The 24,819-nt window shown below is 42.7% G+C and overlaps 1 protein-coding gene across 1 annotated transcript in view; it reads left to right on the top strand.

Annotated features, from left to right (window-relative positions):
* The first annotated feature begins 2,447 nt into the window (after positions 1-2,447).
* ADGRF1 (adhesion G protein-coupled receptor F1) overlaps positions 2,448-24,819 on the top strand; it is a 32,290-nt gene continuing 9,918 nt past the window's right edge. Inside the window, exons 1-12 of the mRNA XM_040643564.1 lie at positions 2,448-2,565; positions 3,891-3,948; positions 5,942-6,091; positions 7,340-7,513; positions 9,190-9,290; positions 10,145-10,203; positions 14,309-14,460; positions 15,621-15,784; positions 17,427-17,615; positions 19,279-20,652; positions 22,274-22,315; positions 23,582-23,641. Of these exons, the coding sequence (XP_040499498.1) occupies positions 2,497-2,565; positions 3,891-3,948; positions 5,942-6,091; positions 7,340-7,513; positions 9,190-9,290; positions 10,145-10,203; positions 14,309-14,460; positions 15,621-15,784; positions 17,427-17,615; positions 19,279-20,652; positions 22,274-22,315; positions 23,582-23,641 (2,592 nt within the window). The 5' untranslated portion in view covers positions 2,448-2,496. The remainder of the gene's footprint in view (positions 2,566-3,890; positions 3,949-5,941; positions 6,092-7,339; positions 7,514-9,189; positions 9,291-10,144; positions 10,204-14,308; positions 14,461-15,620; positions 15,785-17,426; positions 17,616-19,278; positions 20,653-22,273; positions 22,316-23,581; positions 23,642-24,819) is intronic.

Genomic DNA, 24,819 nt, shown 5'->3' with positions numbered 1-24,819 from the left:
GAACAAACTGAGGGTTAGCAGAGGGCACGGTGGATGGGGGATGAGTGAAACAGGTGATGGGGATGAAGGAGAGCACTTGTTGTGATGAGCACGGGGTGTTGTATGGAAGTGTTGCATCACTATATTGTACACCTGAAACTAATCTTGCACTGACATTAACTAACTGGAATTAAAGTAAAAACGTGGAAAAAAAGAGTAGGAATAATCAAGGGCACACCTCAGAAATATTAAGTTCTGTTTCACAGAGCTGTTTTCTTATTTAACTATTCTGTTTTGGTTTTTATACATACACACTCATACATTTTATTATATATGTGTATATATACACGTTATAAAATATATTTCTTTTTATGGGTCCTGATCAAAATGTTTGGAAACCCCTGCTCTATGGATAAATGCCTATCACTTTTGGAAAGCACAGAGCCGGCCAGAGCGAATAAGACCCAGAGCAGATAAGTTTAGAGAAGCATGATCTAGAAGAACAATCTGGAGCACAGGGTGTTGCTCAGAGTCAGATCTTAGGTAGATTTTTGGAGGAGCTTTGGCAAGCGAGAATGTAGGGACGGGAGAGGACCATTCAGCTTAGGGGAGAAGGGAAACATGAAAGTTGTGTGTTTCATTCCTTTTCATGTTTCTCTAGAAAGCTCTGGAAAGGGTCTCTGCTAACATGTAGGCCACATCTATGGTAGTCTTTATCCTGTCTCTAACATCTTTTTTCTTTTTTTGTAGATCAGAGAGCGAAGTGTGGGGTAGCGCTGTCAGGCATGGTCCGGTTTCTAGGAGGGTTAAGTACACCCGGGGAAACTAGGGAAGGGCTGGAAGGGAGGGTCCAGCTCTGCATTTTCTGTGCTGCTAATTGAGGACACTTATTCTCATGGTGAGGTAGTGAGTTTGGGAATTAGAGTTTTTCATTTTTTCCCATGGAGATATGAAAGAACGCGGAGAGGCCCTACGGATGTATTCCTTCATTTCCTTCCATCCTGGCCAGTACAACTTTTCAAAAAATGGTGTTTAAAACCCCACATAACGCAGAATGTACCATCTTAACCATTTGTAACTGTGCAGTTTCAGTGGTTTTAAGTACATTCGCATTGTTGGGCATCAGAGCTCTGGAACTTTCTTGTCCGGCAACCCTGAAACTTACACCCATTAAATAATAAGTCCCTGTTTTCCCCTCCACCAAGCCCTTGGCAGCCACCATTCTACTTTCTGTTTCTATGAGCTTGACTTCTTTAGATACTTCATAGAAGTGGAAGCATACAGGATTTGTCTTTTTCCGATTGGCTTCTATTTTTAAATCTAAGGTCCTTGAGGTTTATCCACGTTGTATCATGTGACAGCATTTCCTTCTGTTTTAAGGCTGAATATTATTCCATGCCTGAGAAAACTTTTGGCAATAATGGAAGTGTTCTGGGGCGCCTGGGTGGCTCGGTCAGATGAGCGTCTGGCTCTTGATTTCGTCTCAGGTCATGATCTCAGGGTTGTGGGATCAAGCCCCATATCCGGGTCCCCGCTCAGCATTGAGACTGCTTGAGATTCTCTCTCTCCTGTCCCTCTGCCTCTCCCCGTGTGCACTCTCTTTCTCTCTCTCAAAATAATAAATAAAGAAAGAAATAAATCTTTCAAAAAAATAGTGGAAGTGTTCTGTGTCTTCACTGCCTGACATTGGTAGCTCCTAGTTACATGTGGGTATTGAGCACTTGAAATGTGGCTAGTGTGACTGAGAAATTTCATTTCATTTCATTTTGTTGTAATTAAAATTAAAATTTAGGTCACCATATGTATCCATTGGCTACCATATTGGACAGAACCGTTCTAACTTACGGTGATTTTGTTGTTGTTGTTGACACCAAATAACTTGGGTATACATAGTTAATTTTGTGACCATGACTATGTGCTGAATTTTGTCCAAATTATTCTGACATAAGCATAAACTTGAGGATAATTTGTTGATAATTACATCAACTATGAAGAAAGAAATTTGCTGGATTGATTCATTATTATTTTTATGCTTAAACCCTCTGATTCTACCTTTGTATTCATGGTTCTAAGGATCTTTGGTTATTTTAATGCTTGTTTTTACTGAGATGAAAAGGCAACCATGAAATATAAAAAGGCTGGATGTTAAATGCATTTGGTGGCAAAGTTAAGCAAGTCATGATTTTAAAATAGCCTGTGTTTTGTCAAATGTGATCATCAAGAAGAGAGCTCTTGAGCAATTTTCTAGGCAGTTTGTAAAGATGGAAACTTCCTACTTCTGCAACTGGAGTGGAAGTAATGGTATCTCAGGCTACATATTCGAAGTTGAAAAACCATCAACCACTTGGGGCTTCTGATTCGCTCAGTTAGGCCCTACCATTGTGTACATTTTTACATTTTGTCTCGAAGGACTTGTTTTCGTGCCTCAGCCTTGCATGGTTCATCTGTTGTCTAGCCACAGACTGCGGCCCAGGTTGTTTACGTTGAGTCCAGGAGGAGGAGGGAGGCCTGCTGAAGATGCAAGTCTGCGCGGTCTGGCTCCTCTCTTTCTTCACCCTCATTGAAGGCCGGGAAGGCTTCCTGGGGGTGAGTTGGCCTATGCCTCGTTTTCCCTCCCTACCACCTCCCCTCTCCCTCTGCACTTTGAAAACCCGTCTCCACCACTGGAACTACATAATTTAATAGACTTGAAATCAGGAGTCTTGGGTCCTTGTCTCAATAGGATCCACGTTAGCTGTGTGTAGCCTTGGACAAACAGTTTCATCTCTTGGAATTTAAAGGACCTAACTACAAAATAAGGAACCCAGACCGAGCCATCTTGGAGATCTCCTGTAGCTCAGCACATTTCTTTCTATGGCTTCTTTGACCGAGGAAAGCCATAAAGAATGGCATGGTCAATCCTGGGACTCTCTTCCTTCACTACACTCACTTTCTTGACCCTTTCATCTAGGATCATGGTTTTAAGGTTTTCTATACCCTGATGGCTCCCAAATTTACATCTGCATCTCAGCCTTCTGCTCTGAACTCTATACCCACGTATCTAATACCTCCATGGTATCTCCAGTTGGGTGTCCGATAGGCCCCTTAACTTAATACGTCCAAAATTAAATTCTTGATTTTTTTTTTCTCACCAAACCTGCTTCTCCTTTCTCATCTCAGCAAGTGGTATCAATGTCCTTCCATTGTCCTTGGGCAAAAAACTGATTTTCATATTTGACTCTTTCCATAATCCCTATCTAAATCGTTGGCTCTTGTTTTGTTTTGCTTTATCTTTAAAGTACACCCAGAATTCAAACATTTCTCACTACCTCTATGGCTACCACCTTAATCCACACCTTCAGTATCTCTCACAGTATCTCTCACCTGTGTTATTTCAGTAACTCCTAGGATGCTGTCATTGCTTCTGTGCTTGTCTATTCCTAACATGGCTACAGGATTGAGCCATCCAAAAAGTAGAGTAGAGCACTCTCACCTCTGTTCAGAGCTCTCTGGTGGGTTCCCATCTCACTCGAGTAAAAACCAAGCCATTGCCTTATAAAGATCTACACAGCCTACCTCCTTGGAGATAATCTCTGATCTCACTTCCTCCCCCTCTCCCCTTACCCACTCCACTGGGCAACTCTGGCCTCCTTGCTCTGTTCTCACATGCTAGGCATACGCTTACCCCAGGGCCATTGCATGTGCTATTCCCTCTGCTAGGAAAGTTCTTTCTCCAGGGATCCTTACTTCCTCACCTCCTTCAGCATTGTGCCCAAAAGTTGCCTCAGGGAGGCCTTCCCTAGCTGCCTCTCCACCATCCCTGATTTGGATTTTAGATCCATAATTTCAGTTCATCCGGAGATCCAACAAGGCCTTAGGAAGTACATCTTTACCAAACCCTTCCATAATTATTCTTGTTTTCTTTTAAACAGAGAAATGAAGGCATCAAAACAAAAAGAGGACTCAGTGTGAATAAGAAAAAGCATCCAGGTGAGTCTCCCTTAGGGAGTGTGGTGCAGTAGACCTGGTGCTAAGGGACCAGGGTGCCAACCTCAGTGCTGCTTCTGGCCATAGGACCTTTAAAACACTATTAAACACCTCAAATCTGGGAAATGAGCATAATGGCAATCTGTACTAGCAAAACATTTGTGAAGATTAAATAATACATAAAGGCATAGTATCCTGCACCATACCTGAGAAGTAGCTATTCCATACTCTTCCTTTCCTTCCTTATCTCAATCCCAACAGTGTAATTAGTGGGTGCAACCCTCAGTCTAGGAATAGGTTGTGTTCTGGAATTTAATTTGTTGTTCTGATGTTTCAAGCACTGCATATATTTCCTCATGGAAACAATGATGCACGCAGATGGTTGTTAGGTCAGTCCACAAAAGCCTTTCTGCAGGGCAGTGATCTCTCATACAACAGTGTGCTAATGGTGTCATTGAACTTCCACCACACAAGGCTGCAATTCTCCAGTAAATGAAATAAAAATTCAACTTGGAATGTCATGAAAACATTTTCTCTGACAGTAAAACTACAGTTAGTATTTAATGCGCTGTTCCTAGGTGCCAGGCACTATTTTAAGTGCCTTAGATGAATTAAATCCTCACAATGACCCTCTGATTTAGGCACAACGGTCATCTTTATTTTACAGATGCTGAAATTAAGACACAGAGCAGGAGGGATGATGCAAACCTAGTCAGTCTGGCTCTAGAACCAGTGCCAGGAGCCTCTGACACTGACTGTTCCCCCACTTCTTACCTGCTTGGGCAGTGGGAGAAGGAGTCCCCTTAGCTTTCCCTCCTTGGTGTGGCTCCCAAGACCTGGGACAGAGGTTCCAATCTGCAAAGAGAGGCGGCGCTGAAGCTCTATGCAGTGAGGTGGTAGAAGTTATGACAGCGGGAAGCCCTTGTCCATGTTTGGGACATGTCAGACTCAGCCAGCTTCCTGCTACCTTCTTGACTGCCACCTCCGAAGTCTAGGGATTGATCTGCTCATTTCCTTCTCTATAAATTTCCCTTCTGCCTGGTTCCCTGGGCCCCTAAGAAATGGGACAGTCTCAGAGAAGCTCCCCATCTCATCTGTCCCGGCAGAAAGCATGGATGTCTTGAGAAATCTGAGACTTCTAAGAGATTTCACTGCCAGTGGCAATCAAAAGAGACCCAGGATAAAAGGATGTTCACTCTTTCCCTCTTTTTCTCTAAGGTCCTTACATTCCTAATCTGGGGTGCTTAGATGAGCTTGGGATGATCTGGAAATACCATGAAATCTCACACTACGTTTCATGTGAATGTGCCTAAGTGAGTTGTGGGTGGGAGACTACTCCTAGGATTCATATTCTCCTGAGCCCAGAACACGTAACGGCCTCTCCTTAGGGAAACAAAAGGTGCCGCTGAAGAGTGGTAAGGCGGAGCTGAGGGCGCATAAAGGCTCAAGTAAGGTTTGGTTTGGTTTGGTTTTGCTTTTGCATTTCATAAAAGGTACTCAAAGTTGACTAATTACTGAAAACTCTTCATGGGAGAAAAAAGGGCTCTTTGGAGAGGAAAGTGTGAGACCGGGGGTTTTATACTGAATATCCTTCAAGGAGACTGGAGCTGGGAGAACAAGAGGGAAGAGTGACTAGGATTTTCTCACCTCTTCTCTCTTGGGTCTTGATGCCTGAAACTTGACCTTGGATGCATCCTGAGGAGCTGTGTGAAGTCAGGAGGGTGACTGATGCCGGGATGGGTCAGGGAGAGTGGGAGCACCTGGCCTGGCAGAAGTGGGAGAGTAGACATAGATTAGACCACGTGGGGCTGTCTGCCAGTGTTCCTCTGGATGCTAATTTTTACTTAACGTCTGGATGAACAGAAGTCGGTAACTAGCAGCGTGGCATAACCCGTGACCCCCAGAGTGCATGTGATGATTCTTCCTGGTGGCTTCCTTGGCAATACTTCTCTCCCATACTGAAAAAGAAGGCTCCTGACTATCTTCCTCTCTCTAGGCCCAGTCCAGGAGTATGAGCTGCTGCTTCAGGTGGCCTATCGAGATTCTAAGGAGAAGAGAGACTTGAAGAATTTTCTGAAGCTTCTGAAGCCTCCATCGTTATGGTTACAGGAACCAGTGAAGATTATTAGAGCAAAGGCCACTACATGTAAATCTGCCCTCTGGGGGCTGGGAGTGGAAGGGGGAAGTCGGTAACAGTCGGTATAGGTTAGGTTATGCTGTGGAGACAATCATCCCCACAATATCTGTGGCTTGAAAGAACACATGTTTTACTTCTTCTTCATGCTACATCTTTATTGCAGGTTGCCAGCGGGGTTATGTTCATGTGGTCACTTGGGATTCCAGGCTAATGAATCACACACTATCTCAAATGTACCCAGTTGGAGCCAAAAAGAAATAAAACACTCAAGGGTTTCACATTGGCAGTTGAATTCTCTAACTTGGAAGTGACACACATTAATTCTGCTCCCAACTTATTGGCCCAAACTGATTTCATGGCCCCATTCAACCTCAGGGGGCCAGGATATGTAATCCTACTATGTGCCCAGAAAAGAGCAAGAAGTAATTGACAAACAGCACTAATGATCGCAATCCTGGGTTTCAGAGACATTAAATCATTTGTCTAAAGCAGGTGTTCTCGAAGTGTGGTGCCCAGATTTGAAGCAGCAGCAATATCAGGGATCTTAATGGAAATGCAAATCCTTGGCCCCATCCCAGATTTACTGAATCTGAAACTTTGGGATGAGACTCTCGAGGTGATACTGACACCTGACAAAGTTTGAGAACCATTCACTGTATATTATAATGCATATTTTCACAAAGAAGCCTGGTGACTTAGTCCCAATTTTTTGTCTATTATAGAGGAATGCCTTTTGATGGGTGTTTTAGGTCAGTCAGTAGGGAATAAGCATACAGAATTGGCTGATGGAATTTTTCTTCATGACTTTCAAGAAAAAAAAAAGTCGGTCGGTGTTTGCCATCTTGCTTATGGGACCTACCTGAGAATGGTAATAGATGGATGGGAGGAGTCTCCAATAAAATAGAGGAAAAATAGCTTCTAGAGCTCTCTTAGATAACTGTCGGGTTAGCACACATTCTTTGCTTCTCTTTCCCATTCCAAGGGCTATCTACTTGGCATCCATCCTTCTTTTGGCTTCTAAGCTCAGCCACCTGATTTTATGTTTGCTAGGTGTCTGGTGTCAGACTCACAATCTATTGAGTTGACATATCCTTACCTTAAACATACTGCCATCCTAGTTTTATCCTTCTAGCTCTTGGTGAGACACACTTGGTTCAGATTCTAAGGCAGAGCCAAGGATGAGAGCTTAGCACTGGTCGGTTTATTAACCAGATCCCGTGAGACCAAGCTCTGTTTATTTTTACTTTTTTTGTGCAGACTGTGGCAACCAGAATGGGGTTTTGCAGTGTGCCTGTGAGCACGGCTACACCTGGTTTCCTCCCTCATGCCTTGATCCCCACAAATGCTACCTCCACACGGCTGGAGCACTCCAGAGCTGTCACTGTCACCTCAACAACCTCACCCAGAGCATCAATTTCTGTGAAAGAACAAGTAAGCCCTGAAGGGTGCCAGGAGGAGAGCTCTGGCCCCTGGCAGGGGACAGGAGGTGGGGAGAGGTGGGGGGAGGAGGGGGAACTCTAGCTCCTCACCCACATGTTAACACTTTGTGTCCCTGGGCAGAGCTAGTGTTTGCAGGGTCATCAAAGGGCAATAACCATATACCCCACTAGGCTTAGCTGGACACTGCAAGAGCCTCCAAGTGCAGAAAATTCAGAAGTGTGAGTTGATGTTTGGACATCGCTTCAACCTTCATCCAGCTCAGCTCCACAAGTCTATGATTTTATTGAGATTGAGGCGGATTCACGGAAATCTCAAGTAGGGGAACTACTTGAGTAAATACAAATTTTTTTCCTCCCTTCTCTTCATTGCTTTTGCCAACATCAATTTCCAGACAAGGGAAGTCGAGAGGTGTGAGAGCAGGGAGGAACACATAGTGTTTATACTGAAATATATTTTCTAGATGGCCAACAAGTATGTTGCATCACCAAAACAAAACAAAGTGAAAAGTCTAGCTTCGGAAACCAGTGGAAGCTGAGGGAGCTAAGGCACCTTAGGTTTGTGTTCAGTGGATGAAGAAGGGAGCCAAATGACATGGGCTCCAGCGCTGGAAGGACCTTGGGAAGTGTCCTCAGAGACTACTCCGGTTCTCTTAAAGCTCTGGTTTTTGGTAGAGCCACGCAAAGAGAGGGAGAACCTGAAATAACCCAGCTTCCCTGGGCATTCCTGGCTCCCCTTCCCAGGACCATGCCAATTCGTGATGGCCACACATATTTATTAAACACCATCTTTAGACCCAGATCTGAGGCAGATTTTGGGAGGACACAATGAAGCATTTCTCTCTCTCTGAATTAGCAGCCCAGTTGGGGAGGTTAGGCTGTAATACAAGAAAGAGGACAGTGTAATTTCTTCAGCAAATTTGAGTGAAAGCCTACCTTGTGAAAGGTGGTCTGTGTCTGATGCACCTTGAAGAGACACAAAGATGGATCAGGTAGGAATTACACTCACAAGGGTCTCCCCAAAGTGGAGTGGGTTCGTAGAAACACAAGAAATGCTCACGAACAAGTATGTTGCTACAAGAGGTTGTAAAGGGGGGATGAGAAGAGTACTGTAGGAATTTAGAGGAGGGAAAGAATCTTTGCGTTGGGGGATCAGGAGAGGCCTTGCAGTGGGGGTACATTTGTGTAGGTCCTGAATGAAGGATAAACAGGGTTTGTCCATATGAAAATGGGCAACAACTTATCCCAGCCCAGAAAAGCACCAGTGATGGGCAAGCAAGGGGTATATTGGAGTTAGCAAGTAGTGTTTTATTGTTTTTTTCTTTTTAAAAATTTTTTCCTAAGGACAGTGTTTGAGCTCAATGCCTAGATGGGCACACATTTCAGTGTTAAGTGATTGCCTTTCTTAACCACATGTGGGTGGCCACACATTTACTTACTTACAAGGTTTTCCTGATCACCAGCACCTTCTCGTTATATTCCAAATCCACAGCTGAGAAGTCTAGTTTTGCGTATGCTTCCTCTATTATTTTAGGTGAACGTTCATTACAAGAAGAAATTGAAATATTGCTGTTAGATAGATGGGCTTCAAATGTACTTCTCTAATTTTATGCTGTAATAAATTCAAGTGAGTAATTTTTGTATCTATAAACCTCTTTTTATTTCCCATAGAGGTTTGGGGCACTTTCAAAATTAATGAAAGATTTGCCAAAGACCTTTTGAATTCATCTTCTCCTTCATTCTCCAAATACGCCACTGGAATTGAAATTCAAGTAAGCACTTTCTACTTACTACATAAGACATTGTTGGCTAAACATAAGTTCAGATGTTTTCAATTCAGCATGTTTGTTTAATACCTATTCTTAATTATTCACGTTCAATGAGTTATTACAGAGCAGTTAATCACATTGCCCACAACTGACGTATGTTGAACATTTTCTTTCTGGGAGAGTTTTAGCAGTTGACTTCTTTCCATTTCTCTTGTGTTCCCTTTTGCTCATTTACGTGAGTCATATTCTAGCAAGGCTTCTTGGTTATGTTCTGTTTTTTATTTGTCCAAAGAAAATTTTTCATGCTCTAGGCTCCATTGTTAGCATTGGGGATTCGTTCCATAGAGAAGCCTCGCTTGTTAGGGGCTAAACTGAATTACTGAGCAAAATTCTGGACTGTGTAATGAAGTCACAGAAAAACTAAATCAGTGTCCGTCTGCCGAGGTTGCTCGTTCAGGTGCCATTTTCACGGAAGACCTACACAAATGCTTTCCAGATAGATTCAGTTTAAATGCATATGGAAGTGTATGGCTTATTTTTGTGAAGGAGAAAACAGATTTTGGGTAAATTTATATTATGTGGCACCCAATTCCCTCTTCTAAACAATTGGTTCTTCCATCTTTATTAGCAAACTCAAAAATAAATGACGTGTGTGTGTGTGTGTGTGTGTGTGTGTGTGTACAATTCTCAGCTGTCATTTGAACTGCATTTGTGTAATATGCAAGCACCCCCTGTGGGATCTCTTTCTTTCTTCAGTGGTTCTGTGGGTTTATTTATTGTCTGCATCACTTTTTTCTGAAATATCTTTCTTGTATGGGGACAAAGATGAACATATTGCCCCTTTCTCTCTTTGTAAGCTTAAAGAAGCATTCAAAAGAATTCAAGATTTTGAGTCAGTTCGTGTCACCCAATTTCGGTAAGTAACACAATTGCCTTGGAAGGGCATGCCCAGAGGGGCACCTGGGTGGCTCAGTCGGTTGAACACCCGCCTCTTGATTCCGGCTCAGATCATGATCTCAGGGTCCTGAGATGGAGCCCTGTGTTGGGCTCTGAGCTCAGCAGGGAGTTTGTTTGAGATTCTCTCTCTCCTTCTCCCTCTTCCCCTCTCATTGTGCTCTCTCTGTCTCTCTCTTCCTTTCTAAAATAAACAAATAAATCTTAAAAAAAAAAAAAAGAAGGGCATCCCCAGAATTGTGCAGCCATCCTGCAGAATGCCTAGTGCCATTCCCAAATGACCCTGACAAAAAATAGGGAAGAACTGGTCTTTCTAATAGGATTCTTACTAATACTGGACAAAAGTCTGTGATGTTTCTTAAAGTCAGAAGAGGAAACTTAAATGTTGAATGGCATTTTCCAAGCTGTAGATTAGAGATTGAAACTGCAAACCCACAGTTGCAGAACTTGGGGTGAAGCAGGAGATCATGGTATGCATGTACGGGAAGGGAGGAGGGGTGGAGGTGAGTTTTGTGAGTTGCAGAAGGATGGTTTTTTTCTGTCCACAAGCACAGGGGGGTATGATACAAAGTTGTATAATTGGAAGCCATGAGGGAAGCCTGGGGTAAACTACTATATTTTTGTGTAGATATCATGTATGCACCATAGCTGAAAACCCAGTAGGCATTGTCTACAGCAAATAAAGAGATATTTAGTAAATTATCCTTTTGTTTATGCTTTCATTCCAAAAGTTATTTGGTTAGTTAGTCATGTGTGCATTGGTTAATAACTATTAATAGTCTGCCTGATAGAGGAAATCACAGTTAACTTAAGGAACAGCCATGGGAAATTTTCAACAGCATTGCTATAAATATACTGTCCTGGATATTATCTTTCCAGTTATCTCATGTTCTTATATAAAGGTCCATGTGTCTACTTTTCTTTACAATTCAATGCTAGGAAAGACTGCTTCTTTTTTCTTATACCAAGTCCTATATAATGAATTATATTTTCCTTCTTGACTTTGCAGTCACCTAATTCATAGACAAACTTGAAACTTAATCAAAGTAATTTTTGTATTCACTATTCATATTTTTCTTTACCTTGGTCCTGGCTTTCCATTTATAATTCTAACCTATATTTCATTCTGTACATCTTCTGAGATGTCTCCAATAATTTGTAGATACAATCATAAAGTAGGCATAAGTCTATAAAATACAATTATTTAGGTTTTACTCTTTATGTATATGATTTAAAGTAAATCTTAATCTCTTAGCGTCTCAATTTACTTCTCTGTTGAACAGGACTGTTAAAGCCTGTGGAATCTGGTTTAACTTCATTAAACCAAATGAAATAACTGGCAGGAAAATATTTTGTAAGCAATGTTTTGTTGATAGAAGAGCCATATCAACACAAAGACGCTATGACTTTCACTACATAAAAGAGTTTTTGGATTTATTCAAGCATCGTGAGTGGTGGCTCCATGTAGTGATTAAGAATTTGATATTTGGGGGTGCCTGGGTGGCACAGCGGTTAAGGGTCTGCCTTCGGCTCAGGGCGTGATCCTGGCATTGTGGGATCGAGCCCCACATCGGGCTCCTCTGCTATGAGCCTGCTTCTTCCTCTCCCACTCCCCCTGCTTGTGTTCCCTCTCTCGCTGGCTGTCTCTGTCGAATAAATAAATAAATAATTTAAAAAAAAAGAATTTGATATTTGGAGCATCAGAGATTCTAATCCATCAGTTAATAATTAATAATTACCTGACCCAACTTCTCTTTGGGACTCCAGCTCCCTTTACTACAAAATGGGGACAATACAATGTTTACCTCATGGAATTGTTGTGACCTCACTCACTTTCATGACTTCGAACACCATGTGTACACCGATGGTTTCTAAATTTATTACTTGACCTTGACCTCTCTCATAAAGTCCAAACCCAAATACGCAACTGCTTGTTAACATCGCCACTTGATTTGCTAGTAGGCATGTCAAACATAATGTGTTCAAAACGGGTCATCCATCTTTTCTCCTCCTTTAAGGTTTTTCTCCCACTGCTGTGTCCATCCCAGTTATAGCGATGCGAGTCTTCCAGTTGGACACACCCAAACTTGGAGTCATCCCTCGTAATCATTTTTTATGGAGGTGTAATTTACATACAATGATAGCTCAAGCCTTATACATATAGTTTCATTAGCTTTGACAAATGCTTTTACCAGTTACCTTTTTAAGGAGACAGGACATTTTCATCACCCCAAAAGTTCCCTTGTGCCCCTTTCTAGCCAATTCCATGCCCACCCCCTACCTCCCACCAGAAATCACCACTGCTTTTATTTCTATCATCGTAGATTAGTTTTGTCTATTCTAGAACTTCGCGTAAATGGAATCACCCAGTGTGTAGTTTTTTTGTGTGTCTGGCTTCTTTTCCTCAACATAATGTCTTTGAGAGTCTTCCTTGTTTTTCTGAGTGTCAGGAGTTCCTTCCTTTTGTTGTTATTTTTAACGATTTATTTATTTATTTTAGAGAGAGAGAGGGAGAGAGAGAGAGGTGGAGGGAGAGGGGCAGAGGGAGAGGGAGAGAGAGTCTTAAGCAGACTCCCCACTGAACTCAGACCCCGTCTTGGCACTCGATCTCACAACCCTGAGATCACAACCTGAGCTGAAACCAAGAGTCAACACTCAACCAACTGAGCCATCCAGGTGCCCCTGGTGGTGGGGGGTGGGATTCCTTCCTTTTTATTGCCCAGTGCTATTCCATTGTATGAGTACACTGCAGTTTGTTTTTCCATCCCTTGCAGTCTTTCTTGACTGGTTCCTTTCTCCATTCCCAGCATCCTACGCAATTCCTGTGGCTCAGACTTCAAGTACAACCTGACCACTTCTCCCCACAGGCACTGTCCCCAAATTCAAGCCGCTATCACCTCTTTCCTGATGGGTCCTCCTGTTTCCCTGCTTGCCTCTCTTCCGTCCATTCTATGCAGCAGCCAGAGTGATGCTCTTAAGCAATAAACCTGAGCATGCCACTGACTTTTACTAAAGAAAGAAAGCTTTTAATAAAAGTAAAATTCAAACTCTAAGGCCCCACCCCATCTGGCTCCTGGATACTTACCTAATATCACCTCCTACCATTTCTCTACTGCTCATTGAAACTTAGTTATGCTAAAATCAATTCATTAATTTTTGTCCTCTAACTTAAACTGATTTTACTGAATTCAATTTATTCTCCCTGGGATAATTCAAACCCACATTGAGAAGCAAGTCCAGTTCTTGACCTGGCAGCTAGTTTTTAAATGTGCCTAACTCATAGGCATTTTCCTGCCTCAGGACCTTCACACATGCTGGCACACTACATTGATGTTCTTTGTAACACTAGCCTTTTCTTCTCATTTGGGCCTCAGCTTTTACCCTCTGCACAGAAAAGCCTTTTCTGACCAGCCTTATTGAAAGTGGGCCTCATCGGGACGCCTGGGTGTCTCAGTTGGTTAAGCATCAGACTCTTGTTTTTGGCTCATGTCATGGTCTCATGGTCTCATGGTCTCATAATCCAAGGAACCAAAGAAAGAACGCACATATCTCAATCTTTAACACATACACACCCACACACGCACGCGCGCGCACACACACACACACACACGACACTCCACTACTTTTCTTCAGACTTTTTCCCCTTTTTTTTTTTACATTCAATCTGGGAGTCTGCTGGAGATTCTCTCCCATTGCCTGCCCCCCCGCCCCCGCATGTATGCGTGCACACTCTCTCTCTCTCTCAAATAAATAAATAAATAAATCTTAAAAAAAAATAAAGTGGGCCTCATCTCCACCTGCTATTCTTATCACTGCATCTGTCCCTCATAACACTTAACTAAATTTATATATATATATATATATTATATATAATTATAAAATTACTTATATATGGTGGTGACTGGTTCTTATTTGCCTCATCTTCTGCACTAGAATGTAAGCTTCATGAAGGCAAGGACTGTATCTATTTGATGCGTTCCTATGGACCCAGTGACATGCATACACACAGCCGGCCCTGAGTGACCGACTGAATGAATCTCATTTTTCTTTCCACGCAGTCATTATAGAGATGGAAGCGTCATTGCCGGGTTTGAAGTCGTGGGTTCCAGCAGCACATCTGAGCTGCTGTCAGCCATTGAACAGGTGGCTGAGAAGGTGAAGGCTGGCCTTCACAAGCTGTTCCTACTAGAAGACAGCTCTTTCAGAGTGTTTGGAAAAGGTAATTCTGAATTCCCACCCCCGGCTTAGGTGACGGGGGTCCCCCACTTAGTAGCTCATTTATGTCTTTGGGAAGTAGACTGGACATGTTTTCTGATACAGAATTGTTCTAAGACTGACTGACTTTCAGGAGACACAGGCAGCTGTTTTCTCCCCGACCATGATGAAACTCCATGTCGGCCACCGATTTCAGATCCTTGCCGACCAGTGATGTGGTCTCCAGCTCCCAGGGTAACACTGCGGAATGCTGACCACTCTGCAGGCTCTGATGGAAATCGCTCAGCAATAGTTTACTGCGACACATGCTGAAGGAGCCCTGGGGCTGACATATTCCCAAATCATAATCCAAGGAACCAAAGAAAGAATGCACATATCTCGATCTTTAACACATACACATCCACACACGCGCGCGCGCGCGCACACACACACACACACACACACACGACACTCCACTACTTTTCTTCAGACTTTTTCCCCTTTTTTTTTTTACATTCAATCTTAAGCCTCTTGTACCTAGATATGTGCCACTTTCAATAACATTTATTCAACAATATTTACTAAGTGCCGCAACTGTCTAGGCATTTAGGACACAGTACTGGGAAAAACAAGCAAACATCAAAGCCCTGGAGGGTCTTCGATTCAGGGTTTCCTTCTCCTGGTCCCAGTCACGGTCAGAATATACTATTGAGGGCTAGTGGTTGGTCACAGTGTGAAAAGCTTTTACAAAGGGCAAAAAGTAGGATGGGTCACACTAAAATGGCAACTGCCAGTCTTGTAACCACATCATTACTGCTTTGTTCCATAGCTTCTTGCAGGTTTTCTGATTTTCTAACATTGCCTTACAGAATGAAACTCTTTCCTGAGAATGATCATACCCTGTCTTTTTTTCACCTGATGCTTACTAGTTTATGGCTCACTAAAATCAGGATTGTTGGCACAGGTCAGACACTTGGAGGGAAAGGGGCTGGCCTTGGAGAGGGCATCAGAAAGGAGAAAAGGTACTGAGAGGGACGAGGCTGGGCATCAAGGACATGTTTCTACTCCTGAATTTTGCCCGGGCTTTGTCTCTGAAACTATGACTTCTAAAGCACTGCTGTATGCTTTGTATAGAGTGCCAGGGTATTTATACGTTTTCCTTTTTGTTTCCATTTTTCCCCCCAGCCCAGTGTAACAACATTGTCTTTGGATTTGGGTCCAGGAACGATGAGTACGTTCTTCCCTGTAGCAGCGGCTACACCGGGAACATTACAGTCAGGTGCCGGCCCTCTGGGTGGCAGGTCCTCAGGGAGACGTGTGTACACTCTCGGCTGGAAGAACTGAGAAAGGTAAAGTACCTCTGTCTTGTGTTTTGAGTTTCACGTGGGCATCTCCCAGTGAGCACGGCTAGGTGGAGAATAATATATCAATTTGTCTCATTGGTCAGTGCGCAGAAGTCAAGGGTGTTATCAGACCCTGGTAAACTAAGGCAGTGTTGGCATGAGTAGCAGAGTCTAAGTAGAAGCCAAGAGAGTCAGAAAAAGTCACAGTCGATGGTTCTAGTGGGGAGGGAACTACAGAAGAATGAATCCGTGCTGAATACATCTATGATAGGTGATAAAACACCAACTAAACTGCTCTTAGAAGTCCAGAAAGCCTGGGAAACAAAGATCCAAGGAGAGGTGTGAGTCAGAAACTGTAAACTCAGTACAAGTAAGGATATGTATATATGTCAGAAATCTGGGCCAGGAGTGGGTCAGCCAGAGGTGAACCATATACAATGACCAAACTACACTGGGTCTTAAGGGTCATTTGGCTTGTCAACCTGTTTTATAGATCAGGAAATGAAAGACTAAGAGCCCAATAGTCCCTCTGGTAGCAATAGTGTTGAACTAGAAACATGGTCACTTGATTTCCAGTCCAGAACTATCACCCCCACATGATACTTTCTTAGGAAGGTTCAAGTTCTTAAGGCAAGGAAGATACAAAGATGGAAGCAAATAGTGAGGAATTTGAACTCAAGTCATAGAAAAGAGGAGGGACTCTGAGACCAGTTCACAGACACTGTTTTGCAAATAGATGTCCATATTGAGCAGAACTTCTCACCCAGCCAGAGACCCTACTATTACAGATGAAACTCAGAATGGTTTTTCTCAAGGGACTATAGAAAGTTTATTGCTCCCTTTCTGAGGTTTTTCATCTGTAAACTGGATGCGAGAGATTGGACCAGATGGCTTCTGGAGTCTATCCTTGCTCATGCTTTCTTTGCTTCATTTCTGAACATGGACCATAGCTGGGACTAGTCCAACCCAGGGTGTGAGGGCAGGCAGATGCCAGGCACTTTGAGCAGAGAACATTACTGTCAGCTGAGAAGAGCAAACAGAAAGACAGATGAGGGGTGCCTGGGTGGCTCAGTTGGTTAAGTGTTCAACTTTTGATTTCCGTTCAGGTCATGATCTCAGGGGCGTGAGACTGAGCTCCTGTCAGGCTCTGCACTGAGAGTGGAGCCTGCTTAAGACCCTCTCTCTCCCTCTCCCTCTGACCCTCCCTGCCACACTCATGCCCCACTCATGCTCACATACTCTCTTTCTCAAAAAAAAAAAAAAAAAAAAACAGATGGGATCTGGTTCCTGGGTTGACTTGTTTTGAACGGAAAGGAATATCCCTTTTTGGCTGCCATCCAAGATAGCTCAGTGTAGTAGAAGCGAGAGGAGCCTCAAGGAAGAAGCAACTCTGGATCCAATGACAAAGTGTAGTCAGATCTCCCATATGTCCCTCTATCTTTTCATCCTACAAGGATTTCTCAGCATAGTATAGTGGATATAACAGGATTTAGTACCAGTAGACCCTACCTTTCCACTTTCTAGCTGGGTGCCATTTGGAAAGTCACCGAATCTCACTGAATATCAGTTTCTGTATAACTAGGATAGTAATTTATATGAAACACAAGCATTTCATTGTTCTCTAGAATTTAACCATTTTTATTCCTAGAATTTCAGTGTGATTGCAGGCAATGCCACTGAGACAGCTGTGTCATCCTTGGTACGAAATCTTTCAGTCGTGATTCAGCAAAACCCATCAACCACAGCTGGCAATCTGGCTTCAGTGGTGTCAATTCTGGACAACGTCTTGTCCCTGTCACTGGCGAGCCATTTCAAGGTGTCCAACTCAACAATGGAGGTATGGTCTGTCTGCCTGTGCTTCTGGACTCACTTTAGAAGCTCAGTCTCTCAGGAGGAATGACAAAAACCCGAGTTGAAGGCGCACTAATGGAAAGGAATGAAGGGTCATGGAACAGTCGTTGTGTGAGCATTATTGCGTCCTCCACAGTGTACCAAAAACTCATGGGATCAATTATGTGAGTTCAAAGCAAGAGGGGGCTACCTCTAGGCAGGCTTAGAGGAAGGGGTGAGCATCTGCACCGTATGACACTGTATGACACAGACACCCACTGTTTAATGTCTTTGCAGTTGTCTTTCCTGTGGCTAAGAGCTCTGACTTTAGTAGTGTATATTTTAAGAACTCCTGCTTTTCGACTGGGGAATTCATGATTTAATTTGGATATTTAAAAGTTATCTTGAATTTTATGCAAATAAAACTTGCTTACTAAGAAATGCAAGTAGGCAAAAAAAAAAAAATTGGTATGCTATCTGGTCACCCTAGGGCAACCACTGCTTGCATTTTAGGTATCATCTCAGTGCCTAGAAAATGAAAAGTAGCATATAGCAGGTACTCAATAAATATTTGTTAAATAAATGTCCTTCCAAATATTTTGGATGTGTGCATTTCATATTTTAAAGTATGTAATATTTTTTTACAACAGTGGGTTATACTGTTACATAATACACAATTATACTTTAGCTATATAAGGTGACATTATGTCAGAGACGACATTAAATATAACTAAGTTAAAACTCTGAATTAAAGAGAAGATGCTCAAATTTTTTTTTAAGCCTGACTTTGTGTTGTTTACAAGAAACCAACTAAAACAAAATGACACAGAAAGGCTAAAAATAAAATGAAGGGCACAAGCAGAGCAGGCAAACAGAAACCAAAAGAAGGCAGAGGTTAGAGGGCAGTAAAAGAAGCATGTTATGGGACTCGGGGCCAGAAGCCGCAGAGGGCTCATTTAGGGCAAGGCTTGTTCAGCGTGACGATGCCTGAGGCAGAATGCCTGGGAACCAGAGCCATAAGCCAGAGACAGGGTCCTGTTGGGAAAGCGGCACCTTTCAAGGACTTGTTTGGAAAAGGAATCGCTTAAACTAAGACTGACCCTTAAAACCGACAAACAGTTCCACATTTCTCAGTCACTCGTCCAGTGTTTAAAGATTTTTGCTTTATATTCTCTTTTGCTTTATATTTTTTCTATTAATTCATAAATACATGTGAATTATAACTTGAATGTCCATGACATAAATTTAGAACTTCTGATGTTAGCAAAACAAATATAATGTTGGAAAGCAGTTCAAAATAATGTCTCACTCTTTGAGCCTCAGCCTGAGCAGTAAGGCAGCCATGTTTGTCATCTCTGACGAAGGAAGTGGGCCCTAAGGCAGCCCACATCACAGGATTCTCTCTCAGCCATGCTGGAACCCCAGTGTGCATACGAATGCCCTGGGGAGATCACTGTGGAACTTATATGATTCCGCTGACCCAAGTTTCTTAACCCAAAGCTCCCACTGTGCAGAGTGACTAAACTGATTTTCACTGTTGAGTTTGCCGTGGTCCTCAACGGGGCCATCTCTGGGGCCATTGTGCTATCCTTAATACTAATGACTATCCCCTCCTAGTCCTCTGACCTGCTTATTCAAAACACAAACTGACTTTCATCCTTGTATTTCAGGATGTCATCAGTATAGCTGACCACATCCTGAATTCAACATCAGTGACCAACTGGACGGTGTTACTGCAGGAGGAACAGCAAGCCAGCTCACGGTTACTGAAGACACTGGAAAACATCAGTAGCCTCGTACCTCCAACAGCTCTGCCTCTGAGTTTTTCTCGGGAATTCATTAACTGGAAAGGGATTCCAGTGTCCCAAAGCCAACTCAAGATGGGTTACAACTATCAGACCGAAATGTTCCCCCCAAATTCCTCCAGTCCCATCAGAAGCCATGTGTTAATTGAGTCAGACCAATTCCAGTGGTCCCGTCCAGAAACTATTGTCAGCATGGCCTCTTTGACCCTGGGGAATATCCTATCTGTTAACAAAAATGGAAATGCTCAGGTCAATGGGCCCGTGATATCCACAATTATTCAAAACTATTCCATAAATGAGATTTTCCTGATTTTTTCCAAGGTAGAGTCAAATCTGAGCCAGCCCCATTGTGTGTTTTGGGATTTCAGTCGTTTGCAATGGAACAATGCGGGCTGCCACCTGGTCAACGAAACTCCAGACACCGTGATGTGCCGATGTACCCACCTGACCTCCTTCTCGGTACTGATGTCACCCTTTGTCCCCCCTGCCATCATCCCCGTGGTGAAATGGATCACTTTTGTGGGACTGGGCATCTCCATTGGAAGTCTCACCTTGTGCCTGATCATTGAAGCTCTATTTTGGAAGCAGGTCAAGAAGAACCAAACCTCCTACACACGTCATGTTTGCATGGTGAACATAGCCCTGTGCCTCCTGATTGCTGATGTTTGGTTTCTTGTTGCTGCCGCTGGAGGCTCCACCGTAGACCTTTCTGGAGTCTGCATAGCTGCAGTGTTCTTCATGCACTTTTTCTACCTCTCCTTGTTCTTTTGGATGCTCACCCTCGGCATCCTGCTGGCGTATCGGATCCTCCTCGTGTTCCATCACATGGCCGTGCCTTCAGTCATGGCTGCTGGCTTCTGCCTGGGCTATGGGTGCCCTCTCATCATATCTGTCATCACGATTGCTGTCACGCAGCCAAGCAATAGCTACAAAAGGAAAGATGCATGTTGGCTTAACTGGTCTGATAGGAGCAAACCCCTCTTGGCCTTTGCTGTTCCTGCACTGACTGTTGTGGCTGTGAATTTGGTGGTGGTGCTATTAGTTCTCACGAAGCTCTGGAGGCCCACTGTTGGAGAAAGACTGGGTCATGAGAACAAGGCCACTATTGTCCGCATGGGGAAGAGCCTTCTCATCCTGACCCCTCTGCTGGGGCTTACCTGGGGCTTTGGCATAGGAACAATAGTGGACAACCGGAATCTGGCTTGGCATGTTATTTTTGCATTACTCAATGCATTCCAGGTGAGAACAATAAGAATAACTTCTTCTTTTTTTTTTTTTTTAAGAATAACTTGTTCTATCATCAGGTGACTGGAATAATGATAGAGAACTGAGGTTGGTCCCACCACTCTGCAGGCTATCTCGTCTCCCTGCCTCCAGCAACTCTGTAACCAACACTGCCTGGCAGCAGGGAGTAGAAAATAAACAAATAAACAAACAACAGGATCCATATTTTCTAACAGTTATTCTCATACTGAAGCAGAGTATTAGACTTCTTCAGGAATCCACCCAGGATTTTAAATGTTTGAGTTCATAGAGCTAATGTTAATCCCTCTTGCTACCAACTCAGTCCTCTTTCTCTTGGGCAGGACCTCTGCAAAAGCACACAGGGAAAGGGAAAGAACTCAAGAGTGCTTGTTGACTCTGAATGGCGCACAGGAAGTCTCTAGAGCACGACAGAGCGGGAGATGGCAAACTAACCAACTCTGTTTTTGTCAATAAAGTTTTATTGGAGCACGGCCATGCCCATTTGTGTAGATCTGGTTTGTGAATGCTTGCTTTACCCGGCAAAGTTGAGCAGTTGCACTTGGACTACCTGCAGAGCCTAAAACACATCCCATCCGGCTCTTTGTAGAAAAAGTTTGCCTACACCTGCTGGAAAGCATGGGTTTTACAGTCCACGATCAAAGAGTGTTCAGAGAGTAGGTGGACAAAGTAATCTTCAGGTTTCCATGAGTCTGGAAGAGAGCCTTTAGCCTTGGTTCGATGGATGTTTGCTGGTCACCTCTGCAAATGTTTGAGCTGTGGAGTTAAATAGGTCTGGGCTCAAATATGGCATGTTATCAACTGTGACCTCTAAAAAATTACTTAATCTCTCTTTCAGTTCTCTCATCTGTTAGACAGGGATAATATTACTTTTATTATCATAAAGTAAATTAAATAACATAATTTAGCTCTCAGCACAGTGCCTGGCATGTACGAAATGCTAATCTGTCTTCTAAAAGCAACTGGTTCTTCCCCTATATCCGCACACCAGTGAATGTTTTGGGGGTAGTACAGCTCACAAACTTGGGGAGCACGTGCCTAATGGGGGCAGGTCCATGGGTAGATGCTGTATGAACAGGCACCCACTGAGGTGCTCTGACTGGGAGGGGGATCTCAAGGTCCAAGAAAGCCTCTGCCCAGGGTTCCGCAAGGGCTGGGCTTGANGGAAAGAGTGCAGATGCAGGTCCTCTGCTTAGGGTTGGACCTCAGTGCCTGCTGCCGTCACAGACTGACATGCACTCAGTAAATGTTTATTTAATGCCTGCTCTAAAGAAAGACTAAGATACAGAAGCAAATGGAAGTGATTTGTTTGGCGTTTAGGATGACCCAAAGGGGAAAAGAAAGCTCCGCATGCATTTAAAACCGTATTCACTCATTTATTTATTTATACATTCAATATTATACATTTTTTTGAGTGCTTTGTGTTATGCCAGGCACTGTAGAGTCAGCCGGTGTCCTTGCCTTGAGAAGCCCAGAGTCTGGTAGGGAGACAGGAAAGAAAACAATATTGGGTGATAGAATAGTATTACAGAGCAATGCTTTCTTCTCTGGGGAAGAAAAGACCACAGAGGTGATTTATTCCTTTTTTTTTTTTAAGGGTTTTTTCATCTTATGTTTTGGAATGCTCTTGGACAGTAAGGTAAGTGTGTTCATTTCTCTCTTCATCTCCTTCTTCTAATCCAGGGCATCCATCCCCTTCAGTTCTGGGCTCTTATTCAGATGTAAGAGGTGAGACCATGGGTACTCTTGTCATCAGATTCTATAATTTTATGAAAAAGAAGATTCAGTGAAAACACTCACTGTTGATAAGAAAACTATAGAGAACTAATCACAACATATATAATGTGCTGGTAAGAAAATTTATAGAACTAATGATAGCATATAACCTGAACATTATAGAAAAAAAGGAAGTTGTTTTTACTTTTCATTTTGCTACTTTCATCTATGGTTAGGCAATCATCAAAGAGCAAAAGTATTTTCTGGAGGTGTGAATTCCATTTTGTTCCTTTATTAAATGTATGCATTTATATAGAATATGCAGAGAGATATATCTAGAATACTTCTAAATTTCTAGAGTTTTCTATGATAAATATAAATAGCTCTTAACATCAAATAAAAACTCTAATGAAGGACGACAAATGGAAGGAAAAGATGGTAGAAAAAATTTATATACACTTGTTTCATATTTTTCCCAAGCCTTGAACAATTCTGTTGAGAGAGGCGAAGACAGTAACTAAGCTAAGTGATAGAGACTTTGTTTTCAATGAGATAAGAAGATTTTTTTTTTAAAGATTTTATTTATTTATTCGACAGAGAGAGAGACAGCCAGTGAGAGAGGGAACACAAGCAGGGGGAGTGGGAGAGGAAGAAGCAGGCTCATAGCGGAGGAGCCTGATGTGGGGCTCGATCCCATCACGCCGGGATCACGCCCTGAGCCGAAGGCAGACGCCCAACCGCTGTGCCACCCAGGCGCCCCGAGATAAGAAGATTTTATAATTAGCACAACTGTAGCACATACACAGAATCCCTGTTTACAAAGAAGCAATTTGCTTTTCTTGATTGGACTAAATAATTCTCTAGATGGCACCATTCACATGATTAGGAAACTCTTTACTTGAGAGATAAATTACAGTTTAGCAATTATTATCAATTACTGTTGTCTAGAATCTGAATTATTATGGCTTTTGGTACTGTTGTTCTTTGTTTAATCCTAGATTTGTTTATAGGTAAAGCAAACAAATAAAACAAATCTTTTCATCAGATAGCTATGCTGATGATGGTCTAGTAAGTACTTCCAGAAAATTCCTCTATTAAGTAACAATTCCAATCTGCAGTTTTGTTCTGGGTTTTTGTCTATTGTGATTGTATATGTGCCTCTCCTTAATATTTCTTTGTTGCCTTCTAGCTGCGACAATTGCTGTTCAGCAAATTGTCTCCTTTAAGTTCTTGGAAGCAAGCATCCAAGGTAATTATCTCCCACTGCCACAGGTCCAATGCCTGAAGTTCCGGTTTCACACTTTTCACCGTGTGCAGTCCCACAGTGAGCCCACCTTTGTGTCACCCCCTGAGCCTCCATCACCATTTTATTTCTGCTATCTGGTGTGGTGCCTAGCACAGGGTCGCTATCCATAACGTTGAGTGAGTGAGAAAATGAACAAGGGAGAGAGAGAATGAGAAGCCATGGAAAGGTACAAAGATGCTTAAGCATTGAGGTCTGTGTGTGCTGCGGTGGGCAAATACCTTTGAATGGTATCATTTGCTTTAGTCGGACTTGCCTTCAACATCTAGAGTCCGTGAGAACCTTTTCTCTGCCTGACTTTCTGGACCTTCTGTAGATCATTTTGCCTTCGTAAAAGGAAAGGGTGAAATCTTGGTTAACTTCTAACATGCGAGATGTTCTCTGAGTTTTCCCTCTTTAGCAGGCATAACTGACTTTGTCCCTTGCAAGTTGAGCTCTTAAATCTACAAACTGAGACATCTGGATGGAAACAGAGGATTCCTGTTTCATTCTTTGCCACGAAAGTACAGTCCGTAGGAGGAGACAGAGTTTGCAACAAAAGCCCTCGTGTTCAGATTTTGTATTTTTGAAGCTGATTTAGACTTCTGCCCTTCAGCAAAACATTGAACACCTTTCAGAAGGAGCCCTAAGGCAGAGAAGTTTCTGTGTCTGATAAAAGTCAACTGACTCAAGTGCCTGGAAAGCTACATGGGTGCTTAGAGATTTCTACAGGGGACAACATAATCTTTTGAAATAATAATTTTTAGAAAGTGAAGAAATTAACCTTTGACCTTAAAATTTTTCCCTGGGTCTGCATTTTCTAGTACGGAGCTCTGCTGTTAATTAGGGAGCAATGGCCCCATTGCCAGCAGACCTGCCCTGTATTTCTGATTCAGTAACCGTTTGGCTGAATGATCTTAGGAAAGTCATATGGTACCATTCAGTTTTCATTTTTTTCTTTCTTTCTTTCTTTCTTTCTTTCTTTCTTTCTTTCTTTCTTTCTTTCTTTCTTTCTTTCTTTTCTTTCTTTCTTCTTTCTTTCTTTCTTTCTTTCTTTCTTTCTTTCTTTCTTTCCCTTTCTTTCTTTCTTTCTTTCTTTCTTTCTTTCTTTCTTTCTTTCTTTCTTTCTTTCTTCTCATTCTGTG

Source organism: Ursus maritimus, unplaced genomic scaffold, assembly GCF_017311325.1.
Source record: "Ursus maritimus isolate PB19 unplaced genomic scaffold, ASM1731132v1 scaffold_29, whole genome shotgun sequence".
NCBI classification, from domain to species: domain Eukaryota; kingdom Metazoa; phylum Chordata; class Mammalia; order Carnivora; family Ursidae; genus Ursus; species Ursus maritimus.
The sequence above is the reverse complement of the archived record's forward strand: the minus strand, read 5'-3'. Positions and strand labels throughout refer to the sequence as shown.